Raw genomic sequence first — 14,988 nt, forward strand, 5'->3', positions numbered from 1 at the left:
TACACTTTGCAACATCCAGTTAGTTCTTCAGTGATTCTTGGCCATATGACTTTATCCAGGAGTCAGGCTTTGTTTGAAACATTTGTGATATTAGGCTTAAATTTGCCTTTTACTAATTTTAACATGTATTCCCTTGCCCTACTCCCTCAATGTAATTTAAAGTAATATTCTGTCTAGTTAGGAAACAACCATTGTGGGGGGGGGGGGGGTGCAGGGTGTGGGGAGAGTTGCAAAGTGAGAGAAAATTCCAGAAATAGTGAGGGGTAAAGATTTCAAAGGATTTAAACACAAGGATGAGAATTTAAAATTGGAGACATTGAGAAATTGGGAGCACATGTTGGTCCACAAGGTAAGGTGTCATAGGTGAGCGGGGCTTGGCTTGGGTTAGGATATGGTCCGGAGAGCCTTGGATGAGTTGAAGTTTATGGAGCATGAAAGGTCACCAAGGACAGCATTGGAATAGTCATGACTTGGCTATCTATCCTGTTCCTTCATCATTGAGTTAAAATCTTGGAACTCCCCAATAAGAGTATTGTGGCTTTGCCAACTCCAGATGGACTGCAGCAATCCAGTGAAAGACTCACCACCTCGAGGACAGTGAGGGAATAAGAAATTTTAAATCGGAAGCTTTGAGGGACTAGGAATATTGTCAGTGATTCCCAAATCCCAAGATTAAAAGTAAAGTTGAGTGTAGAAGCGACTGGCAGGGATGAGGGACTCAGCAGCAGATGAGCTCTGTTTACAGGCGCATGCAAACCTTGATAAAGAGGGTAAGGAGTAGCAGATTTTTGTGAGAGACAGGATATAAGATGGGACGCGGGGGTCAAATAGGATACCAAGGATGTGAACCATAGCCGGAAATACTGACCAGTGTAGGGAGGTATGACCAATCGTAGAGGTATGGAGAGGGCCAGACGAGAGAGTGGGGAAAGGTAAAGCTGGGTGCTGTCAGTGTACATGTGGAAGCTGACTTCATGTCTGCAATTGATGTCACCTTTGGGCAGAATGTAGATGTTGGGGGTGGGGAGGGGAGTGGAAAAGGTGAAAGAGATATACTTGGCGACTGAGGGAGAGGTTTAGTTTGGCGGGAAAGAGGTGTAGTATAGTTCAAGAGCTGAGCATTTTGTTATACTGCCCTGTCTACTGGGGAAGAAGGAAGAGAAAATGGAGATTGAGAACTCAAAAGCACAACAATGGGCTTGCACTGTGAAAATTACTGATTTGTTAACGCCTCAGCACATCCCCATTTGTTTTGTTCCAAGCCATTGAAAGACAGTAGACAGGTACAAAAATAACAATCAAAACCACTACTGGAATGTGGGCCTTTATCTTGAGGGAGCCGGCTTATAAAGCAGGGGAAGGTACATTTCAATTGTATAGGGTATCAGTCAGACCCATCTGGAGAACTGTGTTCAGTTCTGAGCACCAGACCTCAGAAAAGATTGATTGGCTTAGAGGGGAAGCAGTGCAGATTCAGTGGAATGATACCACGGCTTGGAGGGTCAACTTATGAGGGCAGGTTGCTTGGCTCACAGTTCCTTGAGTGTGGAAGATGGAAGGGTGATTCAATCAAAGAATGCCAAATTTTTCGATAGGGAAGACATTTCCTCTGATGCTCCTATCAAAAACAAGGGGCCATGATCCTAAAATTAGAGCTTAAGCCACTCAGGTGGGAAGACGGGAAGCATCCCTCACACACTAAGGATGGTAGAAACCCCTTGCCCCTCCCCCCTACCCAACCACAAAGAACTGGATGCTGGGGGCCAAATGGAACTTTCAAGATTGAAATGGATAGATTTTTCTTTGGACACACAACAGAGTAAATGGAGCCAAGGTGCAAATCATGTTCTCATTGAATGGCAGAACAGGCTCAAGGAGCTAATCAAACAACAAAACTAGCAATACCCCAATTTCAAAATCAATGCATTCTGTTAATGGGACTGTGACACACCTCTCCATTGACCCCAGTCTATTTCATTCTCTTATTCATTTTACTGTTTCCTCGGACCTCTTATCACTTCCCTATAAAATAAGACCTGGTAGAAAGGGAAACATTGCTGGGAGAGAGTTGTCATCACTTAAGTGCTGTTTACTGTGTTCATGGGTGTGTTTTGTGGCTGGCTCCGTTTATTATCCTCTTGATTACAATTAGAAATATCAGTCATTGCTTGACTCACGTGCATGTTATCCACTTTCACAGATCCGGTTTCACTCTCTCTATGACCTCATCGGCTCACACCAACAGACTCTGATTTGCTAGTTTTCAATAGGATTAGTTGGCCAAAGCCAACTGGAGTGCCCTCTGCAGGCCTACAGAACAAAAGCAACAATTTGTCTCCTTGCTATTTAAAGTCTATACATAAATATTAATAACTTAATTTCTCTGAGGGGCTTTCTATATGTTATCCATAATCTAGAAAAGAGAAAAGTCTTCAGGATTAGAGGAGGGCTGAGGAGAAAATTAAATTCTTTTTTAATTTTCTGCTACTAAAATGATGGTAATTAACTTTGATACTGTTCTGTTCATTTCGTTCAATTGTTTCTGCTGAATAATTGTGAAATGGTTGGAACTGCATCTGGGTAGCAGCACATAAGAACTGAATTAACAGGCACACGTCTGAACTGCCTTGGATTAACATTGGTCGCTACTATAATAGCTAAACAAAAAAAGTGACAGCCATTCGCTGTGTCATTCCTCAGAGCAATGCCTTGACCAATCAAGGTCAAGCTATCTGCTTTAAATTTCAAACAATGCTTGGCAGTTAACTGTAAGTTACCATCACTGGGTAATTATCATGGCAATGCCGCTACCAATTAGAGTCCATTTGCCAATGAATCAGCTCTCTCTTCACATACAATATAAATTGTTGTTTTCCCCTTGTATCAGTATTCTTGCGATGTGTCCTGATGAGTGCAAGATGAAAAGCTTTGACATGTCTCTTTTTTCTTACAGCAACATTCAAGTTCTGTACTACCAAATGACTAAGTAAGAATTTAGTTCTGTCACAGTGTTGAGGTCACATGATACCAACAAATTGTATTTATATAGCACCTTTGATATAATAAGCTGTCCCAAGGAGCTTTTCAGGAGCATTATGGCGCAAAATTTGGCATTGAGCCACAGATAGCTGAAATCTTGGTCAAAGAGGAGTTTAAAGGATTATCCTAAAGGAAGAGAGAGATAGAGATCCCAGAGCTTGGGGCCTTGTAGGCAGCTGAAGGTATGGCTGCCAATTGTGGAGTGATTAAAATCAGGCAGAATTGGAAGAGCACAGAGACCTTGCAAGATTGTAGGCTGGAGGAGGTTACAGAGATAGAGAGATGTGAGGCCAGCATGGAGGGATTTGAAAATAAGGATAGGAATTTTATAATCGAGGTCCTGCTTAACCGGGAGCCAATGTTGGTCAGCGAACAGCGGGGTTTAAGGTTGAAGAGAACCTGTTGAGAGCTAGAACATGGACAGCAGAGCATTGGAAGACCTCAAGTTTGTGGAAGGTAGAATGTGGGAGACCAGGGGTACGTTGAAACAGTCAAGTCTAGAGAGGTTACAGAGGCATGAATCAGGATGTCAGCAGCAGATAAGCTGAGGCAGGGGAGGACTTGGGTGATGCTAAGGAGGCGGATAAGCAGTTTTAGTGTGGTTGGAAGCTCAAATGTGACACTAAGGTTGCAAATAGTCTCTTTCAGATTCAAAGAGTCACCAGAGAAAGGGATGGAGTCAGTGGCTAGAAAATGGAGTTAGTAGGGAGGAACCAAAGGCACTTGAAGAGAGGACGGCTCGGACTGTGTTACTGCCATATGTGGATCTCACTCCTTGAGTGGGACTACTTACTGGGAGGGTGGGAATGCTGAATTTACCCTCAGTGCCATGTTTGGGCCTGAATGGAAAATATTATAGGCTAAAAACAAAAAACTGCGGATGCTGGAAATCCAAAACAAAAACAGAATTACCTGGAAAAACTCAGCAGGTCTGGCAGCATCGGCGGGGAAGAAAAGAGTTGACGTTTCGAGTCCTCATGACCCTTCGACAGAACTAAGTAGAAATAGGAAAGGAGTGAAATATAAGCTGGTTTAAGGTGTGTGTGTGTGTGTGTGTGTGTGTGTGTGTGTGTGTGTGTGTGTGTGTGTGTGTGTGTGTGGGGGGGGGGGTGGGGGGGTGGTTTGGGTGGGGGGAGAGAAGTGGAGGGGGGGGTGTGGTTGTAGGGACAAGCAAGCAGTGATGGAAACAGATCATCAAAAGATGTCATAGACAATATTATAGGCTTATGGGTCACAAGCGATCTGGATTTAGTCACCATCTGATGGTTATGGATTTCTCCTTGCAGCAGAGATCACTATGGCATTGACCTTTACTCCTTTTTTTATGCTGTGTAGTGTTTGCTTGGATAGGAAAGAGTTGAAATATGATGTGTGGAGCTGGCTAACTCTCCAGGAGGAGATTTGTGCCAGATCTGCAGATAGCCTGACAACTACACATACTGATCAGAGGGGACTTAAGCTGATTATACTGACTGACATTCCAGGACTGAGGGAGTGCTACCCTGTTGGAGGTGCCATCTTTCTGATGAGGCCCTGTCTGCCCTCACAGGTGGAATCAAAGGATCCCATGGCGCTATTTTGAATACGAACACGAGAATTCTCACAGTGTCCTAATCGATATTTATCTCCCAACCAACACGTGAAACGGATTACCATTTAATTAATTGCTGTTTGTGGGAGCTTACTGTGCACAAGTTGTCTGCCATGTTTCCTACATTACAGCAGTGACTCCACTTGAAAGGATATTCATTGGCTGGAAAGTGTCTTGGGCCATCCTGAGGTTGTGAGAGTGGAATTGCCCAATAGGTTGGTGTGCAAAGCAGATTCAATAATATCTTTCTCAAGGCAATTGGATAAATTCTTGAAGGAGAACATTTTGCAGGGCAATGGGGAAAGGACATGGGAGTGGGACTAATTGGATAGCTCTTTCAAAGAGCTGACAGCAGCGGCACGATGGACTGAATGGCTCCTCCTGTACCATTCTAGGATCCTATATAGATACGAGTCTTTCCGTGTTGTGGTCAGACAATCATACAAATGAGGGTTGCGGATTGTGGAAAACCACAAACATTCAGGCACCTTGGGATGTTCAAATGTAATGATAATGAACTGCCATAGATGGTAGGCGAGATACAAAACTCTGGGGTCAATAATTGAAAGGATCCTCAGACGAGCCCTCCATTCAGCAGCCTTAACTGCCTGAAATCCTTATTTGTAGCTGGTGGGATTTAAGTTCAATTAATAAAAATGGAATATAATGCAAGTCTTAGTAATGGTGATCAGGAAACAATTATAAATTGTAAAAACTCACTTGGTTTACAGATCTCCTTTAAGGAAGGAAATCTACCATCCTCGCTTGGCCTACATGTGACTTCAGACCCAGAACAATGCCCCTTGGAAAAGCCCACTCAGTTCAAGGACAATTAGGCATGGGCAACAAATGCTGGCCTCGCCAGTGGCGCCACATCCAATGAAAGAATAAAAACTTGTTCCTCCTCACTTTTGCTCTAACTTCACCAACTGACTACTCCTGCTCTCCCCTCCTGATAATATATATACCTATGATGACGTTTGCTACTGTAAGTGCAGCCAAGCTTCCTGCTCCCTTTAGGTACCTTGAGCAGTGAAGGACAAACTTCACAGGGCCTGCAGCAAGACATTCCGTAGAAGTGTGGCTCCACCAAAAAGCTAATGCCTTCAATTAGCGGACACAGCTCCCCCCTACCGGTGACTGCTTAAAAAGCATCTGTGTGTTCTGAAACAGAAAGTGCAGCAGAACTTAACTTTTCTCCAGTCAGCATGTTCCCCCCTGAGATGCCTCATTACAATTGCAATATTCTTGATATTTACAATGTACATTTCATGTCAGCCCGAGGGGTCTATACAATTCCCAGCCCTTCAGTGCCCTATGACAGAAAGGTCTTAGACAGCGACCTTTCCCCATTGTGCCTTTGCGGCGGCTTCCCCAAGCTTTAGTGTGTCCCTCAGCACATAGTCCTGGGCCTTGGAATGTGCCAGTCTGCAACACTCGGTCGGGGACAACTCTTTGCACTGGAAGACCAACAAGTTTCAGGCAGACCAAAGAGCATCTTTCACCGAGTTGATGATCCTCCAGCTGCAGTTGATGTTTGTCTCGGTGTGTGTCCCTGGGAACAGCCCGTAGAGTACAGAGTCCTGTGTCACATAGCTGCTCGGGATGAACTTGACAAACACCACTGCATCTCTTTCCAGACCTTCTTTGCAAAGGTACATTCCACAAAGAGGTGAATAACAGTCTCATCCCCACCACAGCCACCTCGAGGGCAACGTGCAGAGGGAGTGAGACTCCTGGCATGTTGGAAGGATCTGATGGGGAGGGACTTTCTCACCACCAGCCAAGCTACGTCTTGGTGCTTGTTGGAAAGTTCTGGCAATGAGTCTTACAACCGATTCCCGGGCGAGGTCCCCAAATTGTTATGATTCTGGAAAGGTACCCCAAATTGTTATGCTCCCAGGTGAGCAGAGATGAACTGCTCCCCTTCTTTATTCAGGCCCTCGGATGGTCGCAACAAGGTTAATTTGGAAAGGATCCCTTCCCTCATGGATACCTTTTCCCAGTCCAAATGTATTTGTTTTAAATGGAGCCCATTTGACCAGGCTTTCTTGAGTCAACAAACAAATAAGTTTATTAGTTACTAATTAGTTACTAATAAGCGAGGAAAAATAATACAAATGCAACACACATACACACAGATTAGAAATGAGAAATTGAGTCCAAATATAAAAGTTAATAAAAAGATATACAAATCAGTCCTTTAGCTTGGCTGTGAGGAGTAGATGAGAAAAAAATTGTGGCTGTTAAGTTGGGGTTGATTCTGGTAGCACTGGCTTTGGCAGTTGAGCAGTTCACAGAATTGTTACAGTGCAGAACGAGGCCATTCAGCCCATCACGTCTGCACCGGCTCTCTGAGCATTTTAACTTAGTGCCAATCTCCTGCCCTTTCCCCGTAACCCTGCACATTGTTTCTATTTAAATAATTATCCTATGCCCTCTTGAATGCCTCAATCGAATCTATCTCCACCAGATTTCCAGGCAGTGCATTGCAAACCCTAACTACTCGCAGTGTGAAAAAGATTTTTCTCGCCTCGCATTTGCTTGTTTTGCAAAACACTTAAACTGTGCCCTCTGGTTCTCAATCTGTTTACGAGTGTTTACGTTTACAGATTCTCCCTTTCTACTCTGTCCAGACCCCTCATGATTTTGAAAACTTCTATCAAGTCTCCTCTTAGCCTTCTCCTCTTCAAGGAAAACAATCCAAACTTCTCCAATCTTTCTTCATCCCTGGAGCCATTCTCGTAAACCTCTTCTGCACTCTCTCCAATGCATTCACATCCTTCCTATAGTGTGCACCCAGAACTGTACATGGTACTCCAGCTGAGGTCTAACTGGTGTCTTATATAAGTTCATCATAACCTCCCTGCTCTTGTACTCTACGTGCCTATTAATGAAGCCTAGAATACTGTATGCTTTAGAAACAGCTCTCTTTACCTGTCCTGCCATCTTTAATGACTTATGTACCCCGGTCACTCTGCTCCTGCACACTTTTTAGAATAGTATCCTTTATTTTATACTGTATCTCTGTGTTCTTTGTACCAAAAGTGTACAACTCTCCGCATTGAACTTCATCTCCGACCTATCTGCTCATTCACCAATGTGTCAATTAATGTCCTTTTGAAGTTCTACACTGTTGGTATGGAGATTCTTTGTTCTGCAGATTAGCTGAGAGGAGTTGTCCTATTTCCTTTTCAACTGTAGCTTTGCTGACTTGTGACTTGTTTTCAGCAGCCAGAGAGAAAGAGTTTCTTTTACCGGCAAGTGCAGGGGTGCCCAGTTGGTGTTCTACAGCTGTGACCTTCATAGCACACACACACACCAGAACAGAACAGCAAACTTGCACATAGAACTAGGGTTGCAGTTGGCTCTTTTTAAACCCCTTTCCTTGTGTATTCCTGGAAGGGAGAAAAAAACAAACACATCTTTCACCCAGATCTGTTTTCTTTTCAACTTAGTTCATGTTCACAGTCTGTGAAATAACTCAACAGGAGGTGATTTTCGGCTGAGATGGTATTCATTTTCCATTATCTCTACAACCACAGGAGATTCTATACAACTCCAAAAGTAGGGAGGTCATGTTGGAGTTGCATAGAACCTTGGTGAGGCCACAGCTGGAGTACTGTGTACAGTTCTGGTCACCACATTATAGGAAGGATGTGATTGCACCGGAGGGGGTGCAGGGATGAAACATTTAAGTTATGAAGAGAGGTTGGATAGACTTGGGTTGTTTTCGTTGGAGCAGAGAAGACTGAGGGGGCGACCTGATCGAGGTGTACAAGATCATGAGGGACATGGACAGGGTGGATAGGGAGCAGCTGTTCCCCTTAGTTGAAGGGTGTGTCACAAGGGGGCATAGGTTCAAGGTGAGGGGCAGGAGGTTTAGGGGGGATGTGAGGAAAAACATTTTTACCCAGAGGGTGGTGACGGTCTGGAATGCACTGCCTGGGAGGGTGGTGGAGGTGGTTGCCTCACATCCTTTAAAAAGTACCTGGATGAGCACTTGGCAAGTCATAACATTCAAGGCTATGGGCCAAGTGCTGGTAAATGGGATTAAGTAGGTAGGTCAGGTGTTTCTCACGTGTCGGTGCAGACTTGAGGCCGAAGGGCCTCTTCTGTACTGTGATTCTGTGATTACAGTTTGGTTTACATTGTATATTTTCCTTTGAAGTGCCTCAGACTGAAGTAGGCTGTGTCACACTGTTCTCTTTGAATTAGTTGGTCAAGTAATCCACATAGAAATTTTCCAGCAAGTGGTTACCTTGCAGTCTCAGCCAGCTTTTGCTTTTATGCCTTATTAAAAAAAAGCACATCTCATTTAAAAGTTCAATATATCCGTAAGTAATTTGGGGATAGGATCCATGGGCATGACAAATGATTTTGACAGTCTGCTCAGGGGACCAGTGTTGCTATGGAGCCAATGAGCAATAAGCATTGCTTTAAGGTGATTAAGCAAATTGTATTTAGATTTGAACCAATTTCTAGGGGGAAATCATCTGTGCAAAAGAAGCACTTTTCAGAAAAGCCAAGATCAGCAGCTTCATCCATCGGATGACAGTTTTCATTCAATGAAGACATTGAACCAGACAGGTGACCACAGCTGAAGGGCTGAATATCAGCTGGGTAGTTGCTGGGATACTGTAAGTACCCCGCAGCAAGGAGGTCAATGAGAGGGCAGATCAGCCTGATCTGACATTGGCTTCGATTGGCTCTGGGAAGTGAACACTGTCTGCATGTTGATTCAGGATTAGCTATAATGTCCTACTGGTTGTCTAGGCTGCCGATAGTATGAAGGTTGACGTTTGAGTGACGTAGTAAAAGTAAACTAAAACCTCTAGAACAGTTATATAGTAAGGATACTATAATGGGAAAGAATGTATAAAAATAAATGGTAAATTTAGTTGTAGTGATTTGTAGGTGGAGAAATTTTGAGATGTTGAGGTATGGCATTCAATCATGTTTGCTCTATATTTTCTTTCACATTCTAAGAATTTGGGCTTGATTGGAGCCAGTCCTTGTGGATTAGTCCGAGCACCATTTAAGGGCTAAAATTGCCCTGGAATGTCCATGCTCAAGGACATCTGGGGCTAGTGTATCAAATGGGACTTTGACAGTGTAGCTGCTCAACGCGTTACCCAGTGCAGCAGTGAGTCAACAGTAGCAAAAGGAGCCTGGCCCTGGTTGGAGATCCATTAGTTGGTCACACTCCTGACAGAAGTCCTTTTACTTCTGCCCAAAGCTAGGGAAGTGATGGGGTGGAGTGGGAAAGGGAAATCAGCTGAAGTTCTAGCTGTAACTCCATGATAACTTCTGTTAGAGTGTGTTATGAGAACTAGATCTTGCTTTAAAAAAAAACGTATTCTGTCTGTCTCTTTTATCCCTCTCTATTAATCCCTGTATTTCCCAACCTTTGTTTTGAACTTTGTTTCTGAATTAAACCTAATTTATACTTCGCGCTTTAACTTCCTGGTTTTGACTCTGCATGGCTCAGTGAGGTTTCTTCAGTCTGGTTGGTTGAAGGGTTTTCACAGTTTCTTGTCCTGCTCGCAGGCACCAGAGATCCCATGTGGGGGATGATGCATTTAAACAGATGCCAGATTAGAGCAAGTTTACACTCTAAAGCTCGCGAAAATATTGTGGGCAGTTTTCAGTGGAGTGAACGATGAGCACCTTCATTGCTGACCACAAAATCCGGGCCGAGGTTCATTGGTTTGAAACGTTGATTCTCACTGGACTACTCCAATATGACCAGACTCAGATTGGTGTGACCCAAGTGGCTGTACCATCTTCGCCCACTAGAGGACAGCTATGAGCACAGACCATAGCAGCAGCTGGTAGCAATGTCCAGATGAATTGAGCCATCCTTGTTGAAGACAAATTAAGTTAGATTAGAAAGTTGAAATGAGAAGGACAAACGCAGAGCAAATCTGACCTCATGGCCTCGCACAAACACAGAACCCCATTCCTGTATTCAATGGGATTAGTTAGTCAAAGACAACTGGAGCTCCCTCTGCAGGCTGACAGAACAAAAGCAATCATTTGTCACCTCCTTGTAATTTCTAGTCTAAATATAAATATTAATAGCTAAATTTCTCTGAGGGGCCTTCTAAAGGTTATCAATGAGTCATCCTAAGGCTCTGACTGGATGAGGTCAATGTCTAGATCCTAGATCCCACTGGGTTGGTGCTTCACTGATGTTTTTGGCATGCATCGATATTAATTTTGTACTAGGGCACAGAAATTTGAAGTGGGCTACAAATGTTGTTTAATTAGTAGTGCATTGATTACCAGGATATTGTCAATCTCTAAGCTGTCTGAGCTAGAATGAATTACAGGACCCATCCTACCAATGAACAACTTGCCAATGATACGTAACACGTTATTTTTGTCATCCTTTTGGGAAATTGATGGTAAATGTTTGTGTCACACCTTCCAGTACTTCCTCAAATGAACACCACATTGGTTCAGCCTAAGATTAATCATTCCTCATAGTTCTGTGGCTGTGACACCAACTGAAACAAGAATCCTTATGAGCATCTGTTCAATGCGTATGCTTCAGATACAGATGGACTCAGGCTTAAGGTCTGTCATGAGACACTGCAATGATTTGGATTTGGTGCCTGTAACCAAATCCCTATAGAGTGGAGGATGATGTCCAAATAGAGCCTTGTAGAATGAGGTTAAGAATCTGTAATAGGTTCTGTCTCGGATGAGACTTGGTCTCCACAGACAGTTCCCAATGGATTGGGGGTCCACATAGATAATCTACATTGTTGGATGATGGCTAGGAGCGGAACAAATGTAATTCTGTTTTCTTTCTTAAATTCCAAATAGGATATTCTGTAACTTGAGTATTCAGGAAAAAATAAATGAACAAAACAGGATCTTATGGTATAATTGTATCATGTCCCATTGCACAAAGGAACAAGAACTGTAAAGCAAATAATTACACCATTACTGAGATGTATTGCATGCAGTCACTTTGTAGAAGGGAGGAATGCAGCAGATACAAGCATGAATCTTGTAGCTCTCTCTGGGTTGCTTTGGCTCTTGTCTGTCAATGGTTCAAGCTGGAATCTAACTCAACAGTTCGAAATAGACAGGTCTTGACTAAAAAGGCCTTCTTTGGACCAAATTGCCTCAATTGGTTAAGCCAGTGCTGTTCTTGGTCTTGCTACAAGGGTCTAACTTGATTTGTGTACCGGTAGCAATTGTGGAATGGTATTGATGCTGCTCGATCTCTCCTAAATTGCCCATACAGGAGGGATGGAGTTGTCCATATATCATGACAGTGGTGCTGTTTGTGAAGGTACCTGTCACCTCCATCATTCTGCCATCGTTAACATGAGAGCCCAGAGCTCAGTGGCTGTCAGAAATGAGACATTAAAAATTATACAGATGGTGGGATGAAAACAGGAATAAAAGCTCAATCTTACGGTATAATTGAATCATGCCCATTGCACAAAGGAACATGAGCTGTGCAATAAATAATTGCACCATCACTGGGGTTTCTCTTCCTGCAGTTTGAGGTAAATACTACACAGTTACTTTGTAGAAGGGAGAAAGCGGCAAAGACAAGCATGAATCGTCTATCCCTCTCCGTGTTGGCTTGGCACTTGTCCTTCACTGACCTTTATTTTGCAGGTACAAAATTGACTCGTTATCTCTGCATCAAAAAAATTCAGTTGATAGTGGAATTTGGGGAATGGAAAGCAATGGTATCTGGATTTACACTCAGGAATGAGCAATTGTTAATTTGTTCTTAAATTATTTGTGACTAATTGGCTGAGTAAGTCACCTTATTTTTTTTATTGTGCGCTTTGGAGTGGGATACCCTGGGAATAAGACTGAAATGTGGTGGGTTTATCTAGCTGTTGGACTGCTCTACGAGGGAGGGTAAATTGCATTTAGTCTCACACATTTGATTGCATCTTTTTAAATTGCTTCTTCTCATCTTACTTCAGTGTTTTAGAGTTTTGTAGTATTTCTATACACTGAGAAAACCGACAGGATGTGGTGCTGCAGTGTGTGCCAGACACCTTGTTTATTTTTTAAAAATTGTTCATGGGATGTGGGCATTGCTGGCTGGGCCAGCATTTATTGCCCATGCCTAATTTCCCTTGAGAAGGTGGTGGTGAGCTGCCTTCTTGAACCGTTGCAGTCCACATTGTGTAGGTGCACCCTTGCTCCAGGAGGTGGTCACACCTCTCAGATTAAGTAATTCAAATTTGGCCTATGATCAGGTACAGGAGGGTGTGACTGCAGGTGAAGCAGGTATGGCGACACGGGGGGAGCATTCAAGGACTCTCGGCCCCTGCAACTGTCCAGCAGTTACAAGGTTCTTACAAGCTGTGTGGGTGAGAGCGGGAACTGCAAGGGAGGTTGAGTGAACTGACCACAGCACCGTGGTACAGGGAGCATTCAAATGGGGGGAGGAAATGGGAGTGTAGTAGTGGTAGGGGACTGAAGAATTAGGGGGATAGATACTGTTTTCTGCAGCCATGACCGTGAGTCCCGAAGGCTGTGTTGCCTGCCCGGTGCCAGGGTTAAGGGCATCTCCTCAGGACTGGAGAGGAACTCGGAGCGGGAGGGGAGGGATCCAGTTGTCGTCATCCATGTTGGTACCAACGACGTTGATAGGACTAGAAAGGAGGTTCTGCTGAAAGAATTTGAACAGTTAGGAGCCAAATTAAAAAGCAAAACCTCCAAGGCATTAATCTCTGGATTACTACCTAAGCCAGGGGTAAACTGGCATAGGGTAAATAAAGTCAAGGAGTTAAATGCGTGGCTCAAAGATTGGTGTGGGAGGATTGGGTTTCAGTTCATGGGGCACTGGCACCAGTACTGGGGTAGAAGAGAGCTGTTCTGGTGGGATTGGCTTCATTTGAACTGTGCTGAGACCAGTGTCCTGACAGACTGAATAACTAGGGCTATAGAGAGAGGTTTAAAACAAAGAGAATGGGGGAGGGTTCTAGAAAGGGGATATGTAGGCTTACAAAGCAAAAGGACATGGCAGTCTTGCAGGGCAGCTATTTAGGTAAAATACCCAGGGTGTGACAGGAAGGGACAGAGTGTCCAAACTTAAAAAAACAGCAAATAGGGTCAATGGGGGGGGGGGAAATGGTAAAAAGGCAAAATTAATGGCCCTTTACATAAATGCACGTAGTATCTGGAACAAAATAAATGAATTAATGGCACAAATAGAGGTTAATGGGTATGATCTTATAGCCGTTAAGGAGATGTGGTTACAAGGAGATCAAAGCTGGGAACTAAATATTCAGGGGTATGTGACTTTTCGAAAGGACAGGCAAGGAGGAAAGGGTGGTGGGGTAGCTTTGTAGTATGAGATGGAATAAGTGCGATAGCAAGAAAGATCTTGGATCGGAAGATGTAGAATCGTTATGAGTGGAGGGTAGAAATAACAAGGGGAAGAAGACACTGGTGGGAGTAGTCTGTAGGCCCCTGACTAGAAGCTTTCCTGTAGGACAGAGAATAAATCAGGAGATAATGAGGGCATGTAAAAAAGTCAGTACATTAATCATGGGTGACTTTAACCTTCATGTAGATTGGGAAAATAAAATTGGCAGAGATGGCCACGAGCAAGAGTTCATAGAGTGTATTTGGGACAGTTTCCTAGAACAATATTTTGTAGATCCAACCAGGGATCAAGCTATTTTGGATCTGGTAATGTGTAATGAGGCAGATTTAATAACTGATCTCAGAGTAAAGGATCCCCTAGGAAACAGTGACCATAATATGGTAGAATTTAGCATTCAGTTTGAGAGTGAGAAACTTGGGTTGGAAGCAACTCTGCTAAACTTGAATAAGGGTAATTACAGAGGACTGAGGGCAGAGTTGGCTGGAGTGAACTGGGATAGGATTTTAGCAGAAAAAACGGTTGATGAACAATGCCAGATGTTTAAGAAAATAGTTCATGACTCACAACAAAGATAATCCCAGTGAGGAAGAAGGATTCAAGGTAGGGGATAAACCATCCATGGTTAACCAAGGAACTTAAGGATAGTATCAAATTAAAAGAAAAGATATACAATGTGGCAAAGATTAGTGGTAAGCCAGGGGATTGGGAAAGTTTTAAAGACCAACAAAAGATGAACAAAAAATAATGAAGAGGGGGAAAGTTAACTTTGAGGATAAACTAGCAAGCAATATAAAAGCGGACAGTAAGACCATCTTTAAATATATAAAAAGGAAGAGAGAGGCCAAAGTGAACATAGGCCTCTTAGAGAATGAGGCTGGGGAAATAATAAAGGGAACGAGGAAATGGCAGAGGGGTTGAATAAATACTTTGCTTCAGTCTTCACAGTAGAAGACACTAATAGCATTCCAAAAATACTAAA

General features: G+C 43.4%; 1 protein-coding gene across 3 annotated transcripts in view; it reads left to right on the forward strand.

The window, feature by feature from the left end:
• LOC121271320 (cell adhesion molecule 3-like) overlaps positions 1–14,988 on the forward strand; it is a 30,555-nt gene that overhangs the window by 1,288 nt on the left and 14,279 nt on the right. Inside the window, exon 1 of one of the 3 annotated variants that reach the window (XM_041177240.1) lies at positions 12,186–12,274. The exons of the other annotated variants lie outside the window; for them this stretch is intronic. Coding sequence (XP_041033174.1) covers positions 12,211–12,274 — 64 coding nt within the window. The 5' untranslated portion in view covers positions 12,186–12,210. Of the gene's footprint in view, positions 1–12,185; positions 12,275–14,988 lie in introns of those variants that run through there. 3 annotated transcript variants of the gene reach the window in all.

This window comes from Carcharodon carcharias, chromosome 30 (assembly GCF_017639515.1).
Source record: "Carcharodon carcharias isolate sCarCar2 chromosome 30, sCarCar2.pri, whole genome shotgun sequence".
NCBI classification, from domain to species: domain Eukaryota; kingdom Metazoa; phylum Chordata; class Chondrichthyes; order Lamniformes; family Lamnidae; genus Carcharodon; species Carcharodon carcharias.